We start from the raw sequence: 25,784 nt of genomic DNA on the forward strand, positions 1-25,784 counted from the left end.
ACAAGAATATAACTATTATAATACTGCCCCCTATGTACAAGAATATAACTACTATAATACTGCCTCCTATGTACAAGAATATAACTACTATAATACTGCCCCCTATGTACAAGAATATAACTACTATAATACTGCCCCCTATGTACAAGAATATAACTACTATAATACTGCCCCCTATGTACAAGAATATAACTACTATAATACTGCCCCCTATGTACAAGAATATAACTACTATAATACTGCCCCCTATGTACAGGAATATAACTAGTATAATACTGCCTCCTATGTACAAGAATATAACTACTATAATACTACCCCCTATGTACAAGAATATAACTACTATAATACTGCCCCCTATGTACAAGAATATAACTACTATAATACTGCCCCCTATGTACAAGAATATAACTACTATAATACTGCCCCCTATGTACAGGAATATAACTACTATAATACTGCTCCCTATGTACAAGAATATAACTACTATAATACTGCCCCCTATGTACAAGAATATAACTACTATAATACTGCCCCCTATGTACAGGAATATAACTACTATAATACTGCCCCTATGTACAGGAATATAACTACTATAATACTGCCCCTATGTATAGGAATATAACTACTATAATACTGCCCCCTATGTACAGGAATATAACTACTATAATACTGCCCCCTATGTACAAGAATATAACTACTATAATACTGCCCCCTATGTACAGGAATATAACTACTATAATACTCCCCCTATGTACAGGAATATAACTACTATAATACTGCCCCCTATGTACAGGAATATAACTACTATAATACTGCCCCTATGTATAGGAATATAACTACTATAATACTGCCCCTATGTACAGGAATATAACTACTATAATACTGCCCCCTATGTACAAGAATATACCTACTATAATACTGCCCCCTATGTACAGGAATATAACTACTATAATACTGCCCCCTATGTACAGGAATATAACTACTATAATACTGCCCCCTATGTACAAGAATATAACTACTATAATACTGCCCCCTATGTACAGGAATATAACTACTATAATACTCCCCCTATGTACAGGAATATAACTACTATAATACTGCCCCCTATGTACAGGAATATAACTACTATAATACTGTCCCCTATGTACAAGAATATAACTACTATAATACTGCCCCCTATGTACAAGAATATAACTACTATAATACTGCCCCTATGTACAAGAATATAACTACTACCATACTGCCCCCTATGTACAAGAATATAACTACTATAATACTGCCCCCTATGTACAAGAATATAACTACTACAATACTGCCCCCTATGTACAAGAATATAACTACTATAATACTGCCCCCTATGTACAAGAATATAACTACTATAATACTGCCCCCTATGTACAGGAATATAACTACTATAATACTGCCCCCTATGTACAGGAATATAACTACTATAATACTGCCCCCTATGTACAAGAATATAACTACTATAATACTGCTCCCTATGTACAAGAATATAACTACTATAATACTGCCCCCTATGTACAAGAATATAACTACTATAATACTGCCCCCTATGTACAAGAATATAACTACTATAATACTGCCCCCTATGTACAAGAATATAACTACTATAATACTGCCCCATATGTACAAGAATATAACTACTATAATACTGCCCCATATGTACAAGAATATAACTACTATAATACTGCCCCCTATGTACAAGAATATAACTACTATAATACTGCCCCCTATGTACAAGAATATAACTACTATAATACTGCCTCCTATGTACAAGAATATACCTACTATAATACTGCCCCCTATGTACAGGAATATAACTACTATAATACTGCCCCCTATGTACAGGAATATAACTACTATAATACTGCCCCCTATGTACAAGAATATAACTACTATAATACTGCCCCCTATGTACAAGAATATAACTACTATAATACTGCCCCCTATGTACAAGAATATAACTACTACAATACTGCCCCCTATGTACAAGAATATAACTACTATAATACTGCCCCCTATGTACAAGAATATAACTACTACAATACTGCCCCCTATGTACAAGAATATAACTACTATAATACTGCCCCCTATGTACAAGAATATAACTACTATAATACTGCCCCCTATGTACAGGAATATAACTACTATAATACTGCCCCCTATGTACAAGAATATAACTACTATAATACTGCCCCCTATGTACAAGAATATAACTACTATAATACTGCTCCCTATGTACAAGAATATAACTACTATAATACTGCCCCCTATGTACAAGAATATAACTACTATAATACTGCCCCCTATGTACAAGAATATAACTACTATAATACTGCCCCATATGTACAAGAATATAACTACTATAATACTGCCCCCTATGTACAAGAATATAACTACTATAATACTGCCCCCTATGTACAAGAATATAACTACTATAATACTGCCCCCTATGTACAGGAATATAACTACTATAATACTGCCCCCTATGTACAAGAATATAACTACTATAATACTGCCCCCTATGTACAAGAATATAACTACTATAATACTGCCCCCTATGTACAAGAATATAACTACTATAATACTGCCCCCTATGTACAGGAATATAACTACTATAATACTGCCCCCTATGTACAGGAATATAACTACTATAATACTGCCCCTATGTACAAGAATATAACTACTATAATACTGCCCCCTATGTACAAGAATATAACTACTATAATACTGCCCCCTATGTACAAGAATATAACTACTATAATACTGCCCCCTATGTACAAGAATATAACTACTATAATACTGCCCCCTATGTACAAGAATATAACTACTATAATACTGCCCCCTATGTACAAGAATATAACTACTATAATACTGCCCTCTATGTACAAGAATATAACTACTATAATACTGCCCCCTATGTACAGGAATATAACTACTATAATATTGCCCCCTATGTACAAGAATATAACTACTATAATACTTCCCCTATGTACAGGAATATAACTACTATAATACTGCCCCCTATGTACAAGAATATAGCTACTATAATACTGCCCCCTATGTACAGGAATATAACTACTATAATACTGCCCCCTATGTACAAGAATATAATTACTATAATACTGCGTCCTATGTACAGGAATATAACTACTATAATACTGCCCCCTATGTACAGGAATATAACTACTATCATACTGCCCCCTATGTACAAAAATATAACTACTATAATACTGCCCCCTATGTACAGGAATATAACTACTATCATACTGCCCCCTATGTACAAAAATATAACTACTATAATACTGCCCCCTATGTACAGGAATATAACTACTATAATACTGCCCCCTATGTACAAGAATATAACTACTATAATACTGCCCCCTATGTACAAGAATATAACTACTATAATACTGCCCCCTATGTACAAGAATATAACTACTATAATACTGCCCCCTATGTACAAGAATATAACTACTATAATACTGCCCCCTATGTACAGGAATATAACTACTATAATACTGCCCCCTATGTACAGGAATATAACTACTATAATACTGCCCCCTATGTACAGGAATATAACTACTATAATACTGCCCCCTATGTACAAGAATATAACTACTATAATACTGCCCCCTATGTACAGGAATATAACTACTATAATACTGCCCCCTATGTACAAGAATATAACTACTATAATACTGCCCCCTATGTACAGGAATATAACTACTATAATACTGCCCCCTATGTACAGGAATATAACTACTATAATACTGCCCCCTATGTACAGGAATATAACTACTATAATACTGCCCCCTATGTACAAGAATATAACTACTATAATACTGCCTCCTATGTACAAGAATATAACTACTATAATACTGCCCCCTATGTACAGGAATATAACTACTATAATACTGCCCCTATGTACAAGAATATAACTACTATAATACTGCCTCCTATGTACAAGAATATAACTACTATAATACTGCCCCCTATGTACAGGAATATACTAGAAACCTGATACAAGGCCTTCCTCTGGTCAGTATATGTGTATATACTGTATATCTGTAATAATGTGATTGATGCTGCGCCGGGTCGTGTTTGGGATGTTCTGTGTTCCTGTGTTACGGTGTTATTACTGTATATCACGTTACGCTACAACTACATAATAAAAGGGCCGGTGGCTCCCGTGTGAAGTGAATAATCTTCTAGGAGGGGGAAGAATTTTAGGATTAAAAAACACAATGGATAGTTAAAAAGCATTGTATCCCATAGCAACAGAACATGACATAGAAAAACATCAGAAATTCTACCTTGAACCTGCGCCTACGGGCGACTTTGTTGTGTTTTTGTTTATACTTCTTAAAGGGGTGGATTTTCCCACAGTGTAGCCCAAGTTATTATTTTTGTCTTGGAGACCAGGGGTAACTAGGAGGATGAACCTGAGGACCTTAAAGGTTTTTCTCTTTTTTTTTGACAGGGACCATTCACCGGGCCGTGAGCATCCCAGACCAGGTGCCCTACACCTCGACCCTGCACAGGGAGACCCTAAGATCTCCCAACAAGTATGACACCATGAAGGTAAGGGAGCGCCTGGCATCCAGCACGGAGCCTAATCCTAAGATTTAAAGGGATGGTCAGATTCCAGCGATCCAGCTTGGATGATCATCGCCCTCATCGTTCTCCTCCAGCTCTTCAACCTGAAGCCATGTTCTTCAGTGATTGAAACCTGAGCCAACCCTCAGACAATCTCATCACTCATCTGTCTGTCCCTTGTTCAATGGCCCCTGAATATAAGAAAACAAACCTTAGGGCAGGGCCTCCCCCTCAGGCTAAGACACCCTATGGCTTCTGAATGTTTACATACCAAGGGAAATGGGCCGAGACGTCTCAACCCGCATGTCCCTGACCCGGAGAACTGGAAGAACACAGGGCGTTTATCAAAATACAACCTCAGTTTACAGCTCAAATGGCGCATTGCAGTCCCTTGCGTGTCAGGGCATCTCTGTCCTGTCCCCCTTTCCAAGTACAGTCTCAAACATACCTGCCCCATACTCTGTACCCCTTTAAGTGCCTTGCGGTGCTGCCCTTGGCCCTCGAGTAGTCTCGCGGTGCTGCCCTTGGCCCTCGAGTAGTCTCGCGGTGCTGCCCTTGGCCCTCGAGTAGTCCCGCGGTGCTGCCCTTGGCCCTCGAGTAGTCCCGCGGTGCTGCCCTTGGCCCTCGAGTAGTCCCGCGGTGCTGCCCTTGGCCCTCGAGTAGTCCCGCGGTGCTGCCCTTGGCCCTCGAGTAGTCTCGCGGTGCTGCCCTTGGCCCTCGAGTAGTCTCGCGGTGCTGCCCTTGGCCCTCGAGTAGTCTCGCGGTGCTGCCCTTGGCCCTCGAGTAGTCCCGCGGTGCTGCCCTTGGCCCTCGAGTAGTCTCGCGGTGCTGCCCTTGGCCCTCGAGTAGTCTCGCGGCGCTGCCCTTGGCCCTCGAGTAGTCTCGCGGCGCTGCCCTTGGCCCTCGAGTAGTCTCGCGGCGCTGCCCTTGGCCCTCGAGTAGTCTCGCGGCGCTGCTCTTGGCCCTCGAGTAGTCTCGCGGCCCTGCCCTTGGCCCTCGAGTGTCTCGCGGCCCTGCCCTTGGCCCTCGAGTGTCTCGCGGCCCTGCCCTTGGCCCTCCAGTAGTCTCGCGGCCCTGCCCTTGGCCCTCCAGTAGTCTCGCGGCCCTGCCCTTGGCCCTCCAGTAGTCTCGCGGCCCTGCCCTTGGCCCTCGAGTGTCTCGCGGCCCTGCCCTTGGCCCTCGAGTGTCTCGCGGCCCTGCCCTTGGCCCTCGAGTGTCTCGCGGCCCTGCCCTTGGCCCTCGAGTGTCTCGCGGCCCTGCCCTTGGCCCTCGAGTGTCTCGCGGCCCTGCCCTTTGCCCTCGAGTGTCTCGCGGCCCTGCCCTTGGCCCTCCAGTAGTCTCGCGGCCCTGCCCTTGGCCCTCCAGTAGTCTCGCGGCCCTGCCCTTGGCCCTCCAGTAGTCTCGCGGCCCTGCCCTTGGCCCTCCAGTAGTCTCGCGGCCCTGCCCTTGGCCCTCCAGTAGTCTCGCGGCCCTGCCCTTGGCCCTCCAGTAGTCTCGCGGCCCTGCCCTTGGCCCTCCAGTAGTCTCGCGGCCCTGCCCTTGGCCCTCCAGTAGTCTCGCGGCCCTGCCCTTGGCCCTCCAGTAGTCTCGCGGCCCTGCCCTTGGCCCTCCAGTAGTCTCGCGGCCCTGCCCTTGGCCCTCGAGTGTCTCGCGGCCCTGCCCTTGGCCCTCGAGTGTCTCGCGGCCCTGCCCTTGGCCCTCGAGTGTCTCGCGGCCCTGCCCTTGGCCCTCGAGTGTCTCGCGACCCTGCCCTTGGCCCTCGAGTGTCTCGCGGCCCTGCCCTTGGCCCTCGAGTGTCTCGCGGCCCTGCCCTTGGCCCTCGAGTGTCTCGCGGCCCTGCCCTTGGCCCTCGAGTGTCTTGCAACCTTGTTGTAAGCCCTCACAGTCTGGTAGCACAATCCTCAAGTGTCGCTTATCTGTCTATGTGTTTTTTTTTATTGACAGAGCTATTCTTACTCGGTCCATGAGAATGGTTGGGGTGGTAGTCCCGCACAGTACGGCCAGAGAGTGCAGGAAAATGGATGGTCCAAGGGATATTCATCTTACAGTCATTATGGTTTGGAGCAGGATGCCGGACAGAGAAGACCAATTGTGAGAAAGGATATCTCTCCCGAAAGACAGCAGGAGGCCACCATGGGGGGCTACGAGCAGTGGGGAAACACAGCCGCCAGCATGAGATATTCTGTGTCCAGACCGGTGAATGTGTCCACTGCACGATATTCTCGCTCAGAGTTTGGCCAGGGAACTAGACCTCGGATAAGCACCGTCAAAAAGTCCAACCAGTCCGACCAAGATTCAGTCTTCATGGCCAGCGCTCCCACCAGTCCGGTCAAACCCTACTACCAGCAAAGGAACAGCCAAAGTATGGATAACCTCCTCGACAAGAGGCACTACCAGACCCAATCCAGCGGAGCCGTCGGCCAAGGGAGGTCCCAAATGGCATCCAACCGCTTCGACACCCATCAGAGCAACGTGAGGACTGTGACCTACAGAAAGAACTACGTCCAGTCACCCTCGGTGGGAGCCAGTGGCTTTGACCTAGGTGGAAAGCGAGCTACCATGACAGCTGCCATGGCGGCCGCCTCAACCAGTGGGCATATAACGGCACATGATGGCGCACACATCAGCACAGTTGTTGGGTAAGTCCATACTCATCACGGAGGTAGGTCAAGGGTTTGTCAACGATGAGTCGATTTATTGTGCCATTACATGTGTTCCAGCTCTGGCCCGGTGACCTCAGGAACCCAGATGACATCAGAGGCGCCGATGACTCTGGAGAGGGCGGTGAGCCTGCTGCAGAATGACTCCACCACGGCATACTGGCAGGCTGCAGCAGCTAGCTACATACAGCACGAATGCTTCCAGAAAACGGAGTCCAGAAGAAGGGTAAGTCTTCTCACCACCGCAGGGAAGAAGGGACTCCTTGCATCATGCTGGGTTTGTGAAATCCGGTCAGCGCATGTTCTGTTCTTCATCTGACCACGGTTGTGTATATTTCCTTGGTAGATCGTTAGATACTTTTACATATGTGATAGACTCGTGGATGGATGTTTAGAGGGGGTCGTGTCATGGACTTTATCCTCCCTCTGTCTCTGTGAGAGTCTTGTGATCGAGTTTGATAGGACGACTGGAATTTCACACAAGGACTATATCTCTAGGAGGGGGCCAGCGGTTATTTGGTCAGGGAGCTGCCTGTAATCCCTTCTGGAATTTAGAAAAATAATCCCAAAACATTGTGAAGAGAGGTCAGCTGGTGCGGGGTGGGGGGTGGGGGGGTGGAGTGTATTGACCATGACGGGCGCGTTGTTGTCTCTCCAGTTTATTAGCCATATATAAGAGAACTACACAAGACAATTCCCTTTTTTGGAGGACCCAACACTTCTGAGAGCTCATTGATTTCTATGATAAGGGTGCAATACTTTATTCAATCTGCGGTGTCACTGTGGGGAAATGAAAGACCTGGTTTCTGCGCCAATCGCCCCGATCACTGATGATTTCAATGTGAAAACTAGAATATTTAAGGGAAAAAAGTGTGTTTTTTATGGCTGCTCTTGGCCCCGCCCCTCTGACCGATCCTGTATTTCGCAGGTGTACACTCTGGGTGCCATTCCTAAGTTGATCCAGCTCCTGAACAGCAACAATACAGACGTTCAGCGCGCCGCCTGCGCCGCGCTCCGCAACCTGGTGTATGAGGACAATGACAACAAGCTGGAGGTGTGCGAGCAGCGGGCAATGCCCGTCCTCCTGAGCCTCCTGAAGGAGAGCAAAGACCTGGAGATCAAGAAGCAGATCACAGGTGAGGATGAATGTGTAATACCGCCATATCATATTCAAATACTGCTACTATGTTGTGTCCATTAATGGAGGAAGGTGGAGGAAGGGCGATGGGGCGGATTCTCCGGTTCGAATTACTAGGAAATCACATTTGATACGTTCTATATTCCGCGTTCTTGGGCGAGACGCTTCTATCGAGAGAGGAGTTCTCACGGATAGCCGCGGGGGGACTAAGGGCTTAAAATTCTAAGGTCTTGAGATTGTGATGACTCATGTGCAGGAGCTGCCGGTACAATGTAACAGCGACATCCTGCAGAGGAGAAGGGCTTGTCCTGGCTCTACACACACAAAAGACGACAATGTCATCAGCCGCAGAGAGATGTCACACAAGGGACAAGTACACAGAGGAAAGAGATTGTTATAGCATGCCTGCTGCCACCACTAGAGGGAGCTCACTACATACATACTATACACCACCACTAGGGGGAGCTCACTACATACATACTATACACCACCACTAGGGGGAGATCACTACATACAGATTATACACCACCACTAGGGGGAGCTCACTACATACATACTATACACCACCACTAGGGGGAGATCACTACATACAGATTATACACCACCACTAGGGGGAGATCACTACATACAGATTATACACCACCACTAGGGGGAGATCACTACATACTGATTATACACAACCACTAGGGGGGGGATCACTACATACACATTATACACCACCACTAGGGGGAGATCACTACATACACATTGTACACCACCACTAGGGGGAGATCACTACATACACATTGTACACCACCACTAGGGGGAGATCACTACATACACATTGTACACCACCACTAGGGGGAGATCACTACATACAGATTATACACCACCACTAGGGGGAGATCACTACATACAGATTATACACCACCACTAGGGGGAGATCACTACATACAGATTATACACCACCACTAGGGGGAGATCACTACATACAGATTATACACCACCACTAGGAGGAGATCACTACATACACATTACACACCACCACTAGGGGGAGATCACTACATACAGATTATACACCACCACTAGGAGGAGATCACTACATACACATTACACACCACCACTAGGGGGAGATCACTACATACACATTATACACCACCACTAGGGGGAGCTCACTACATACAGATTATACACCACCACTAGGGGGAGATCACTACATACAGATTATACACCACCACTAGGAGGAGATCACTACATACAGATTATACACCACCACTAGGAGGAGATCACTACATACAGATTATACACCACCACTAGGAGGAGATCACTACATACAGATTATACACCACCACTAGGAGGAGATCACTACATACAGATTATACACCACCACTAGGGGGAGATCACTACATACAGATTATACACCACCACTAGGGGGAGATCACTACATACACATTATACACCACCACCAGGGGGAGATCACTACATACAGATTATACATCTCCACTAGGAGGAGATCACTGCATACAGATTATACACCACCACTAGGAGGAGATCACTGCATACACATTATACACCACCACTAGGGGGAGATCACTACATACAGATTATACACCACCACTAGGGGGAGATCACTACATACAGATTATACACCACCTCTAGGGGGAGATCACTACATACAGATTATACACCACCACTAGGGGGAGATCACTACATACAGATTATACACCACCACTAGGGGGAGATCACTACATACAGATTATACACCACCACTAGGAGGAGATCACTACATACAGATTATACACCACCACTAGGAGGAGATCACTACATACAGATTATACACCACCACTAGGGGGAGATCACTACATACAGATTATACACCACCACTAGGGGGAGATCACTACATACAGATTATACACCACCACTAGGGGGAGATCACTACATACAGATTATACACCACCACTAGGGGGAGATCACTGCATACAGATTATACACCACCACTAGGGGGAGATCACTGCATACAGATTATACACCACCACTAGGGGGAGATCACTGCATACACATTATACACCACCACTAGGGGGAGATCACTGCATACACATTATACACCACCACTAGGGGGAGATCACTACATACAGATTATACATCTCCACTAGGAGGAGATCACTGCATACAGATTATACACCACCACTAGGAGGAGATCACTGCATACACATTATACACCACCACTAGGGGGAGATCACTACATACAGATTATACACCACCACTAGGAGGAGATCACTACATACACATTATACACCACCACTAGGGGGAGATCACTACATACAGATTATACACCACCACTAGGGGGAGATCACTACATACAGATTATACACCACCACTAGGGGGAGATCACTACATACAGATTATACACCACCACTAGGGGGAGATCACTACATACAGATTATACACCACCACTAGGAGGAGATCACTACATACAGATTATACACCACCACTAGGAGGAGATCACTACATACAGATTATACACCACCATTAGGGGGAGATCACTACATACAGATTATACACCACCACTAGGAGGAGATCACTACATACACATTATACACCACCACTAGGAGGAGATCACTACATACAGATTATACACCACCACTAGGAGGAGATCACTACATACACATTATACACCACCACTAGGAGGAGATCACTACATACAGATTATACACCACCATTAGGGGGAGATCACTACATACAGATTATACACCACCACTAGGGGGAGATCACTACATACAGATTATACACCACCACTAGGGGGAGATCACTACATACAGATTATACACCACCACTAGGGGGAGATCACTGCATACAGATTATACACCACCACTAGGGGGAGATCACTGCATACAGATTATACACCACCACTAGGGGGAGATCACTACATACAGATTATACACCACCACTAGGAGGAGATCACTACATACACATTATACACCACCACTAGGGGGAGATCACTACATACAGATTATACACCACCACTAGGAGGAGATCACTACATACACATTATACACCACCACTAGGAGGAGATCACTACATACAGATTATACACCACCACTAGGGGGAGATCACTACATACTGATTATACACCACCACTAGGAGGAGATCACTACATACACATTATACACCACCACTAGGGGGAGCTCACTACATACAGATTATACACCACCACTAGGGGGAGATCACTACATACACATTATACACCACCACTAGGGGGAGATCACTACATACAGATTATACACCACCACTAGGGGGAGATCACTACATACAGATCATACACCACCACTAGGAGGAGATCACTACATAGACATTATACACCACCGCTAGGAGGAGATCACTGCATACAGATTATACACCACCACTAGGAGGAGATCACTGCATACAGATTATACACCACCACTAGGGGGAGATCACTAAATACAGATTATACACCACCACTAGGAGGAGATCACTACATACACATTATACACCACCACTAGGGGTAATATCACTACATACAGACTATACACCACCACTAGGAGGAGCTCACTACATACCGATTATACACCACCACTAGGAGGAGATCACTACATACCGATTATACACCACCACTAGGAGGAGATCACTACATACAGATTATACACCACCACTAGGAGGAGATCACTACATACACATTATACACGACCACTAGGAGGAGATCACTGCATACAGATTATACACCACCACTAGGAGGAGATCACTGCATACAGATTATACACCACCACTAGGGGGAGATCACTAAATACAGATTATACACCACCACTAGGGGTAATATCACTACATACAGACTATACACCACCACTAGGAGGAGCTCACTACATACCGATTATACACCACCACTAGGAGGAGATCACTACATACACATTATACACCACCACTAGGGGGAGATCACTACATACACATTATACACCACCACTAGGGGGAGATCACTACATACACATTATACACCACCACTAGGGGGAGATCACTACATACACATTATACACCACCACTAGGGGGAGCTAACTACATACAGATTATACACCACCACTAGGGGGAGCTCACTACATACAGATTATACACCACCACTAGGAGGAGATCACTACATACACATTATACACCACCACTAGGAGGAGATCACTACATACACATTATACACCACCACTAGGGGGAGATCACTACATACAGATTATACACCACCACTAGGGGGAGATCACTACATACAGATTATACACCACCACTAGGGGGAGATCACTACATACAGATTATACACCACCACTAGGGGGAGATCACTACATACAGATTATACACCACCACTAGGGGGAGATCACTACATACACATTATACACCACCACTAGGAGGAGATCACTACATACACATTATACACCACCACTAGGGGGAGCTCACTACATGCACATTATACACCACCACTAGGGGGAGATCACTACATACACATTATACACCACCACTAGGGGGAGCTCATTACATACAGATTATACACCACCACTAGGAGGAGCTCACTACATACAGATTATACACCACCACTAGGGGGAGATCACTACATCCACATTATACACCACCACTAGGGGGAGATCACTACATACAGATTATACACCACCACTAGGAGGAGATCACTACATACACATTATACACCACCACTAGGGGGAGCCCACTACATACACACTATACACCACCACTAGGAGGAGATCACTACATACACATTATACATCACCACTAGGAGGAGATCACTACATACACATTATACACCACCACTAGGAGGAGATCACTACATACAGATTATACACAACCACTAGGGGGAGATCACTACATACAGATTATACACCACCACTAGGAGGAGATCACTACATACAGATTATACACCACCACTAGGGGGAGCTCACTACATACACATTATACACCACCACTAGGAGGAGATCACTGCATACACATTATACACCACCACTAGGAGGAGATCACTACATACACATTATACACCACCACTAGGGGGAGCTCACTACATACACATTATACACCACCACTAGGGGGAGATCACTACATACAGATTATACACCACCACTAGGGGGAGCTCACTACATACAGATTATACACCACCACTAGGGGTAATATCACTACATACAGATTATACACCACCACTAGGGGGAGATCACTACATACACATTATACACCACCACCCGGGGTTATTAATGTGATCATTATGTTCTGTTATTCATCTAACATGGTTTCTTTTGATATTGCAGGATTAATGTGGAACTTATCCTCCAATGATCAGCTGAAGGTCATGCTAATCCGAGATGCTCTGCAGACCTTGACCAATAACATCATCATCCCAGGTTCCGGATGGAAAGATGGAGAATACTCCAAAAATGAGCTTATGGCTGACACAGATATATTCTACAATGCGACTGGCTGCCTCAGGTGAGGATATGATACACCAAGCTTTATGCACCGCTCGCAGGGGCAGAAGTTCTGAAACTTTTATTGTCTGTAAAAAAGTGCCCCAATATATTCTGCCGATTTCTGCTGTTACTTGGTGTAGAGAGAGCTTGGTGTAGGGGCGTTCAACCAACAACATAAACCAAAGTAATAGATATTTAGCTCTTAGTGGCTCCGCAGGGGCAGGGCTTGGAGGGGGTGGAGCTAAACTATCTCTCCTCCAAGCATCCACAGATAGATATATTGCTCGATTTTAGATTGGAGATAGAAAAGTGATAGATATTTCTGTGCCAGCCTCTTGCCTGAACCCATCCCAGCCCTTCCCTTGGCTTAGTGCCCCATCTTGGGGTGCGGCGTGTGACATCTACAGACAAAACTTTCTCTGCAGATTAATCCGTCAATCAATAGAAGAAGCTGATAAATGGCTTTTTATTCTTTCCCGGGGGTGAAGGGGCACAGACATTTTGTGTTGCTGGACCGGGCGGCCCGGCCTTTCCTGTAAATCAGGTTGGCAGATCTGGCAGGGCGCCCTTGTTTGGTCACAATTGACTTTTGAGGCACAGACAATTAAAAAATCCACAGACGACGCAGCCTGAAAGAACGGAATTTATACCACGGGATAAAGCAGAGGGAGCTTGGGGGGGGGGTGCTGGGGGCAACTAATCAGGGCGTGTATATTTCTGCAAATTATTTTGCTTCCAGGCTTTCAAAATAGCGAGTGCAGACGTTCTGCAAATAAACTTGATCAAAAAATTTTTTTTAAAAACCCTTCACCCGTTTTGTGTACACAGCACCTTTGCAGAACGATGTGATCACAAAGTATAAAATCTGACTCTGCGGTATGTGCTTCCTTAATTTCCTTCCCCCATCTTACACTCCTAGTGGGAAGGTATATCTCTCTATATATTAGAATCTGCCTATAGGTGGCGCCCTCCTTTAAGTCGAGAGGCAGCACATATCTACAATGTCTATTTCGATATTGTTTTATCTTGATATATGGGGGGGGGGGGTTCAATATTCTTCTTTTTGATAATCCTTCTCCACACTTTTTTCCCCCAGACAGAGTAGAGTAGATGGAACTTAAGTGTCTGACTACATGTGGTTTGTTTGTAGTCTGTTGCCATGGAGATTCTTTTAAATTTGTTATTTATGAAAATATTACAAATGTTTTTACATCCCGGAGTAAAACAAACTCTCTCGATGGCCTTGGACTATTTCTAACCCATTAAAATATGGAGGGTCCTCACATTCGTGGGGGGTGTAATTGTTCAATGATCTCACGAGTCTCCGCCCATCGGTCTAGGACGTTTTTCGGTTTTCCATGACTGTTGGTGCACTCTGCCTCTGGTGCTCTGTCACCCACACACTCTGAGTTTTGCTACATCAATAAAATATGAGTTTTATTCTCTTAGCATTTACCTTGTATCAAACTCAACTTTTGATCTGTCAACAAATGCCCCCTCCGAATAGTCGCCCCACTCCTTGAGGCAGAACCTGCTCTTATGGTTTAGACAATAAAGTATTAAAAATTCATGCTGCTGTGAGTAAGCAGCTGTCACATCACCAGGGAGGTCTCCCTCTGAACGATTTTAGTAAGAGCAGTGTAATACCATTTCCTTCCTGTGGGGGTGCTGTAGGATAACTGAAGACCCATAGAGTGGATATACATTACACAGAACACAATATAGATTAAATTTTTAAAAAAGCTATGTAATACCTCAATCCTCCTCTGGGGGTGCTGTAGGGAAATGGAAAGCTCCTCATAAAGGAGATTAAGACTTGTAAATCCAATGAAATCTCTCTAAATCCTCACCACATACTGGATTCTACCACTTGTGCCTATAAAGACGATGATCAGTGTTTCCTATGATTTTAAAGGCGACTCAGCCCAATCCGCTGTAGTATTTATAGTAGGGTGAGTGCAGTGAAGAGTAACTCCATAATTACCGTGTGAGAATCCGTGCAGGATATTTATTATTACACTTTGATCCGCCACAGGAATGTGACCGGAAACCTGTGAGGTCATAGGGCGTCTGTTACCAGACAGGTGAGCAGGTTACTAACAAGCGACAGGGACATCCCAGACCCAGAATATAACTACTATAATACTGCCCCCTATGTACAGGAATATAACTACTATAATACTGCCCCCTATGTACAGGAATATAACTACTATAATACTGCCCCCTATGTACAGGAATATAACTACTATAATACTGCCCCCTATGTACAGGAATATAACTACTATAATACTGCCCCCTATGTACAAGAATATAACTACTATAATACTGCCCCCTATGTACAAGAATATAACTACTATAATACTGCCCCCTATGTACAAGAATATAACTACTATAATACTGCCCCCTATGTACAAGAATATAACTACTATAATACCGCCCCCTATGTACAAGAATATAACTACTATAATACTGCCTCCTATGTACAAGAATATAACTACTATAATACTGCCCCTATGTACAAGAATATAACTACTATAATACTGCCCCCTATGTACAAGAATATAACTACTATAATACTGCCCCCTATGTACAGGAATATAACTACTATAATACTGCCCCCTATGTACAAGAATATAACTACTATAATACCGCCCCCTATGTACAAGAATATAACTACTATAATACTGCCCCCTATGTACAGGAATATAACTACTATAATACTGTCCCTATGTACAAGAATATAACTACTATAATACTACCCCCTATGTACAAGAATATAACTACTATAATACTGCCCCCTATGTACAGGAATATAACTACTATAATACTGCCCTCTATGTACAAGAATATAATTACTATAATACTGCCCCCTATGTACAGGAATATAGCTACTATAATACTGCCCCCTATGTACAAGAATATAACTACTATAATACTGCCCCCTATGTACAGGAATATAACTACTATAATACTGCCCCCTATGTACAGGAATATAACTACTATAATACTGCCCCCTATGTACAGGAATATAACTACTATAATACTGCCCCCTATGTACAGGAATATAACTACTATAATACTGCCCCCTATGTACAGGAATATAACTACTATAATACTGCCCCCTATGTACAGGAATATAACTACTATAATACTGCCCCTATGTACAAGAATATAACTACTATAATAGTGTCCCCTATGTACAAGAATATAACTACTATAATACTGCCCCTATGTGCAAGAATATAACTACTATAATACTGCCCCCTATGTACAAGAATATAACTACTATAATACTGCCCCCTATGTACAAGAATATAACTACTATAATACTGCCCCCTATGTACAAGAATATAACTACTATAATACTGCCCCCTATGTACAGGAATATAACTACTATAATACTGCCCCCTATGTACAGGAATATAACTACTATAACACTGCCCCCGAGTATGTAGTACAGTATAGCAGTATGTTCCCGCCTGTGTGTGTCCTGTATAATAGTCTCCGCTCTTCTCTTTTATGATGAGAGTTGGAGTTGCTTGTCGGAGGCTTCTGATCTCTTGTGGAACCTGAACCTGTAATGGTCTCTGAATCCATTATCTTATCATTACAGTTTAAGATGACAAAAATCCCAAAAATTCTGGTGTTGGCCCCATAACATCCCCTAATGGATGGGGGTCGCCATAAATCTGGAGTGATGGGGGGGGTGACCTTTCCCAGGGTCAGGATGGAGAATGTCCAGATAATTGATGGATGGAGGAATTTGCAGATTCCAGTTAGTCAATAGCTGGAGATGGGACAATGGTGGGGGGTGGGGGTAATTGAAGAACTTGACAGAGGACTTAAAGGGATATTTATCTTAGGGAAGTGTTCCTGTGTGGGTGTTACTTTTAAGAACAATGGATACTTTAAAATCCAACAACATAAAGAACAGAGAGGAAGAGAACGTTCCAGTGTGATAGGACATCAGCAATGACCATCACTAGAGGTTACACACAGCAAGACCACATTATAGTGTTATTACATGTGTACTGCATATACATAGGATGTCCAAGAATATTACTACTATAATACTGCCCCCTATGTACAAGAATATAACTACTATAATACTGCCCCCTATGTACAAGAATATAACTACTATAATACTGCCCCCTATGTACAGGGATATAACTACTATAATACTGCCCCCTATGTACAGGGATATAACTACTATAATACTGCCCCCTATGTACAAGAATATAACTACTATAATACTGTCCCCTATGTACAAGAATATAACTACTATAATACTGTCCTCTATGTACAAGAATATAACTAGTATAATACTGCCCCCTGTGTACAAGAATATAACTACTATAACACTGCCCCCTATGTACAAGAATATAACTACTATAATACTGCCCCCTATGTACAGGAATATAACTACTATAATACTGTCCCCTATGTACAGGATTATAACTACTATAATACTGTCCCCTATGTACAGGAATATAACTAGTATAATACTGCCCCTATGTACAAGAATATAACTACTATAATACTGCCCCCTATGTACAGGAATATAACTACTATAATACTGCCCCCTATGTACAAGAATATAACTACTATAATACTGCCCCCTATGTACAAGAATATAACTACTATAATACTGCCTCCTATGTACAAGAATATAACTACTATAATACTGCCCCCTATGTACAGGAATATAACTACTATAATACTGTCCCCTATGTACAGGAATATAACTACTATAATACTGCCCCCTATGTACAAGAATATAACTACTATAATACTGCCCCCTATGTACAAGAATATAACTACTATAATACTGCTCCCTATGTACAAGAATATAACTACTATAATACTGCCCCCTATGTACAGGAATATAACTACTATAATACTGTCCCCTATGTTCAGGAATATAACTACTATAATACTGTCCCCTATGTACAGGAATATAACTACTATAATACTGTCCCCTATGTTCAGGAATATAACTACTATAATACTGCCCCCTATGTACAGGAATATAACTACTATAATACTGTCCCCTATGTACAGGAATATAACTACTATAATACTGTCCCCTATGTACAGGAATATAACTACTATAATACTGCCCCTATGTACAGGAATATAACTACTATAATACTGTCCCCTATGTACAGGAATATAACTACTATAATACTGCCCCCTATGTACAGGAATATAACTACTATAATACTGCCCCCTATGTACAAGAATATAACTACTATAATACTGCCCCCTATGTACAGGAATATAACTACTATAATACTGCCCCCTATGTACAGGGATATAACTACTATAATACTGCCCCCTATGTACAGGGATATAACTACTATAATACTGCCCCCTATGTACAGGGATATAACTACTATAATACTGCCCCCTATGTACAGGAATATAACTACTATAATACTGCCCCTATGTACAGGAATATAACTACTATAATACTGCCCCCTATGTACAGGGATATAACTACTATAATACTGCCCCCTATGTACAGGAATATAACTACTATAATACTGTCCCCTATGTACAGGAATATAACTACTATAATACTGTCCCCTATGTACAGGAATATAACTACTATAATACTGCCCCTATGTACAGGAATATAACTACTATAATACTGTCCCCTATGTACAGGAATATAACTACTATAATACTGCCCCCTATGTACAGGAATATAACTACTATAATACTGCCCCCTATGTACAAGAATATAACTACTATAATACTGCCCCCTATGTACAGGAATATAACTACTATAATACTGCCCCCTATGTACAGGGATATAACTACTATAATACTGCCCCCTATGTACAGGGATATAACTACTATAATACTGCCCCCTATGTACAGGGATATAACTACTATAATACTGCCCCCTATGTACAGGAATATAACTACTATAATACTGTTCCCTATGTACAGGATTATAACTAATATAATACTGTCCCCTATGTACAGGAATATAACTAGTATAATACTGTCCCCTATGTACAGGAATATAACTACTATAATACTGCCCCCTATGTACAGGAATATAACTACTATAATACTGTCCCCTATGTACAGGAATATAACTACTATAATACTGCTCCCTATGTACAGGAATATAACTACTATAATACTGCCCCCTATGTACAGGGATATAACTACTATAATACTGCCCCCTATGTACAGGGATATAACTACTATAATACTGCCCCCTATGTACAGGGATATAACTACTATAATACTGCCCCCTATGTACAAGAATATTACTACTATAATACTGCCCCCTATGTACAGGAATATAACTACTATAATACTGCCCCTATGTACAAGAATATAACTACTATAATAATGCCCCCTATGTACAGGAATATAACTACTATAATACTGCCCCCTATGTACAAGAATATAACTACTATAATACTGCCCCCTATGTACAAGAATATAACTACTATAATACTGCCCTCTATGTACAAGAATATAACTACTATAATACTGCCCCCTATGTACAAGAATATAACTACTATAATACTGCCCCCTATGTACAAGAATATAACTACTATAATACTGCCCCCTATGTACAAGAATATAACTACTATAATACTGCCCCCTATGTACAAGAATATAACTACTATAATACTGCCCCCTATGTACAAGAATATAACTACTATAATACTGCCCCCTATGTACAAGAATATAACTACTATAATACTGCCCCCTATGTACAAGAATATAACTACTATAATACTGTCCCCTATGTACAGGAATATAACTACTATAATACTGCCCCTATGTACAAGAATATAACTACTATAATACTGCCCCCTATGTACAAGAATATACCTACTATAATACTGCCCCCTATGTACAGGAATATAACTACTATAATACTGCCCCCTATGTACAGGAATATAACTACTATAATACTGCCCCCTATGTACAAGAATATAACTACTATAATACTCCCCCCTATGTACAAGAATATAACTACTATAATACTGCCCCCTATGTACAAGAATATAACTACTATAATACTGCCCCCTATGTACAGGAATATAACTACTATAATACTGCCTCCTATGTACAGGAATATAACTACTATAATACTGCCCCCTATGTACAGGAATATAACTACTATAATACTGCCCCCTATGTACAGGAATATAACTACTATAATACTGCCCCCTATGTACAAGAATATAACTACTATAATACTGCCCCCTATGTACAGGAATATAACTACTATAATACTGCCCCCTATGTACAAGAATATAACTACTATTATACCTCAAGGTTATGTTCTCCTGTGACAGGAATATGAGTTCTGCGGGTCCGGAGGGCCGGAAGTCGTTGCGCGAATGTGAGGGACTGATTGACGCTCTGGTCTATTACATCAGTCGCAGTGTTGCGGATTACAAGCCGGATGACCGGGTGAGTTGTTTTGGTGTAGTATTATATTTATTACTAGCTGTAGCGCCCCAGTCACGCCCAGTCTGTCTATCTCTGTCACGGCCTGTCTGTCTGTCCCTGTCACGGCCTGTCTGTCTGTCTCTGTCACGGCCTGTCTGTCTGTCTCTGTCACGGCCTGTCTGTCTGTCCCTGTCACGGCCTGTCTGTCTCTGTCACGGCCTGTTTGTCTGTCTCTGTCACGGCCTGTCTGTCTGTCCCTGTCACGGCCTGTCTGTCTGTCTCTGTCACGGCCTGTCTGTCTGTCTCTGTCACGGCCTGTCTGTCTGTCCCTGTCACGGCCTGTCTGTCTCTGTCACGGCCTGTTTGTCTGTCTCTGTCACGGCCTGTTTGTCTGTCTCTGTCACGGCCTGTTTGTCTGTCTCTGTCACGGCCTGTTTGTCTGTCTCTGTCACGGCCTGTCTGTCTGTCTCTGTCACGGCCTGTCTGTCTCTGTCACGGCCTGTCTGTCTCTGTCACGGCCTGTCTGTCTGTCTGTCCCTGTCACGGCCTGTCTGTCTCTGTCACGGCCTATCTGTCTCTGTCACGGCCTGTCTGTCTCTGTCACGGCCTGTCTGTCTCTGTCACGGCCTGTCTGTCTCTGTCACGGCCTGTCTGTCCCTGTCACGGCCTGTCTGTCCCTGTCACGGCCTGTCTGTCCCTGTCACGGCCTGTCTGTCCCTGTCACGGCCGGTCTGTCTGTCTCTGTCACGGCCTATCTGTCTCTGTCACGGCCTATCTGTCTCTGTCACGGCCTATCTGTCTCTGTCACGGCCTGTCTGTCTCTGTCACGGCCTGTCTGTCTCTGTCACGGCCTGTCTGTCCCTGTCACGGCCTGTCTGTCCCTGTCACGGCCTGTCTGTCTGTCCCTGTCACGGCCTGTCTGTCTGTCTCTGTCACGGCCTGTCTGTCTGTCTCTGTCACGGCCTGTCTGTCTGTCTGTCCCTGTCACGGCCTGTCTGTTTGTCTGTCTCTGTCACGGCCTGTCTGTCTCTGTCACGGCCTGTCTGTTTGTCTGTCTCTGTCACGGCCTGTCTGTTTGTCTGTCTCTGTCACGGCCTGTCTGTCTCTGTCACGGCCTGTCTGTCTGTCTCTGTCACGGCCTGTCTGTCTGTCTGTCCCTGTCACGGCCTGTCTGTCTGTCTGTCTCTCTGTCCCTGTCACTGCCTGTCTGTCTGTCTGTCTCTCTGTCCCTGTCACTGCCTGTCTGTCTGTCTCTCTGTCCCTGTCACTGCCTGTCTGTCTGTCTGTCCCTGTCACGGCCTGCCTGTCTCTGTCACGGGCTGTCGACTGTAAACATGATAGTGCATCTTTTAGTGGACATATACACGCACATCCAGCTTTATATATTAGATGTGCAGTATGTTGCGGTGTAGTATTATATGTATTATGTGCGGTACGTTGCGGTGTAGTATTATATGTATTATGTGCGGTATGTTGTGGTGTAGTATTATATGTATTATGTGCGGTATGTTGCGGTGTAGTATTATATGTATTATGTGCGGTATGTTGCGGTGTAGTATTATATGTATTATGTGCGGTATGTTGTGGTGTAGTATTATATGTATTATGTGCAGTATGTTGCGGTGTAGTATTATATGTATTATGTACAGTATGTTGCGGTGTAGTATTATATGTATTATGTACAGTATGTTGTGGTGTAGTATTATATGTATTATGTGCGGTATGTTGTGGTGTAGTATTATATGTATTATGTGCGGTATGTTGTGGTGTAGTATTATATGTATTATGTGCAGTATGTTGTGGTGTAGTATTATATGTATTATGTGCAGTATGTTGCGGTGTAGTATTATATGTATTATGTGCAGTATGTTGCGGTGTAGTATTATATGTATTATGTGCGGTATGTTGTGGTGTAGTATTATATGTATTATGTGCGGTATGTTGCGGTGTAGTATTATATGTATTATGTGCGGTATGTTGTGGTGTAGTATTATATGTATTATGTGCAGTATGTTGCGGTGTAGTATTATATGTATTATGTGCAGTATGTTGCGGTGTAGTATTATATGTATTATGTGCGGTATGTTGTGGTGTAGTATTATATGTATTATGTGCGGTATGTTGCGGTGTAGTATTATATGTATTATGTGCGGTATGTTGCGGTGTAGTATTATATGTATTATGTGCGGTATGTTGCGGTGTAGTATTATATGTATTATGTGCAGTATGTTGCGGTGTAGTATTTTATGTATTATGTGCAGTATGTGGTGTAGTATTATATGTATTATGTGCGGTATGTTGTGGTGTAGTATTATATGTATTATGTGCAGTATGTTGCGGTGTAGTATTATATGTATTATGTGCAGTATGTTGTGGTGTAGTATTATATGTATTATGTGCGGTATGTTGCGGTGTAGTATTATATGTATTATGTGCAGTATGTGGTGTAGTATTATATGTATTATGTGCGGTATGTTGCGGTGTAGTATTATGTGCAGTATGTGGTGTAGTATTTTATGTATTATGTGCAGTATGTGGTGTAGTATTATATGTATTATGTGCAGTATGTTGCGGTGTAGTATTATATGTATTATGTGCAGTATGTTGTGGTGTAGTATTATATGTATTATGTGCAGTATGTTGCGGTGTAGTATTATATGTATTATGTGCGGTATGTTGCGGTGTAGTATTATATGTATTATGTGCAGTATGTTGCGGTGTAGTATAATATGTATTATGTGCAGTATGTTGCGGTGTAGTATTATATGTATTATGTGCGGTATGTTGTGGTGTAGTATTATATGTATTATGTGCGGTACGTTGCGGTGTAGTATTATATGTATTATGTACAGTATGTTGCGGTGTAGTATTATATGTATTATGTACAGTATGTTGTGGTGTAGTATTATATGTATTATGTGCGGTATGTTGTGGTGTAGTATTATATGTATTATGTGCGGTATGTTGCGGTGTAGTATTATATGTATTATGTGCGGTATGTTGTGGTGTAGTATTATATGTATTATGTGCAGTATGTTGTGGTGTAGTATTATATGTATTATGTACAGTATGTTGTGGTGTAGTATTATATGTATTATGTACAGTATGTTGCGGTGTAGTATTATATGTATTATGTGCAGTACGTTGCGGTGTAGTATTATATGTATTATGTGCAGTATGTGGTGTAGTATTATATGTATTATGTGCGGTATGTTGCGGTGTAGTATTATATGTATTATGTACAGTATGTTGTGGTGTAGTATTATATGTATTATGTGCAGTACGTTGCGGTATTATGTTGTGCCGCTATATGATGTGTCCTCACCTTTCTCCAGGCGGCAGAGAACTGTGTGTGTATATTACATAACTTGTCCTATCAGCTGGAGTCCGAGGTGCCGGGCCGATACAGCACCAGCTTCCACACCCAGGACCAGAACCTGACCCGGAATGACTCCACCATTGGCTGCTTCGGCTCGCGGAGCAGGAAGCTCAAAGAGGTAGGTGTCAGCATTGTGTACACAGCTCCTCTGCCCATCAATGAGGAGTGTGACTGCAGCATCTGACTACACTGAGTTTGCTTGTAGTCTGTTACCATGGAGACACATAAGTCTGCATACTCAGAACGTCGGGATTGTTGTTACTTTTCTTAGATAATTCGATGTTCTTTCATCCTCCCCCAGGACTGGAGAGACGTCCCCGTGGCTGAGGAGCCCAGTAACCCCCGAGGGGTGGAGTGTCTATGGAGCTCCAAACTGGTGCGCCTCTACCTGTCCCTCATCGCCAAGAGCACCCGAAACTACACCCAGGAGGCCTCACTGGGCTCCCTGCAGAACCTCACTGCTGGAAACGGGCCGGTATGTATCCAAGTATCTGAAACTGTACAGCACAGAGCTGTATCTAAGCCTGTACTGTGTGATACTGACTGCTGAGCTGTGTATCTAATCCTATCCTGTGTGATACTGTCTGCTGAGCTGTGTATCTAATCCTCTCCTGTGTGATACTGTCTGCTGAGCTGTGTATCTAATCCTATCCTGTGTGATACTGCATACTGAGCTGTGTATCTAATCCTATCCTGTGTGATACTGCCTGCTGAGCTGTGTATCTAATCCTCTCCTGTGTGATACTGTGTGCCAAGCTGTGTATCTAATCCTATCCTGTGTGATACTGCCTGCTGAGCTGTGTATCTAATCCTATCCTGTGTGATACTGCCTGCTGAGCCGTGTATCTTATCCTATCCTGTGTGATACTGCCTGCTGAGCCGTGTATCTAATCCTTTCCTGTGTGATACTGTCTGCTGAGCTGTGTATCTAATCCTATCCTGTGTGATACTGTCTGCTGAGCTGTGTATCTAATCCTCTCCTGTGTGATACTGTCTGCATAGCTGTGTATCTAATCCTATCAGGTGTGATACTGTCTGCTGAGCTGTGTATCTAATCCTATCCTGTGTGATACTCCCTGCTGAGCTGTGTATCTAATCCTATCCTGTGTGATACTGTCTGC

General features: G+C 43.1%; 1 protein-coding gene across 1 annotated transcript in view; it reads left to right on the plus strand.

Moving 5' to 3' along the window:
• The window catches only part of PKP2 (plakophilin 2), a 56,958-nt gene that overhangs the window by 16,720 nt on the left and 14,454 nt on the right, over positions 1–25,784 (plus strand). The window contains exons 2-9 of the mRNA XM_072145038.1: positions 4,505–4,605; positions 6,565–7,259; positions 7,341–7,506; positions 8,209–8,416; positions 13,695–13,872; positions 21,188–21,305; positions 24,620–24,781; positions 24,965–25,138. Coding sequence (XP_072001139.1) covers positions 4,505–4,605; positions 6,565–7,259; positions 7,341–7,506; positions 8,209–8,416; positions 13,695–13,872; positions 21,188–21,305; positions 24,620–24,781; positions 24,965–25,138 — 1,802 coding nt within the window. The remainder of the gene's footprint in view (positions 1–4,504; positions 4,606–6,564; positions 7,260–7,340; positions 7,507–8,208; positions 8,417–13,694; positions 13,873–21,187; positions 21,306–24,619; positions 24,782–24,964; positions 25,139–25,784) is intronic.

This window comes from Engystomops pustulosus, chromosome 4 (genome assembly GCF_040894005.1).
Source record: "Engystomops pustulosus chromosome 4, aEngPut4.maternal, whole genome shotgun sequence".
Taxonomy (NCBI): domain Eukaryota; kingdom Metazoa; phylum Chordata; class Amphibia; order Anura; family Leptodactylidae; genus Engystomops; species Engystomops pustulosus.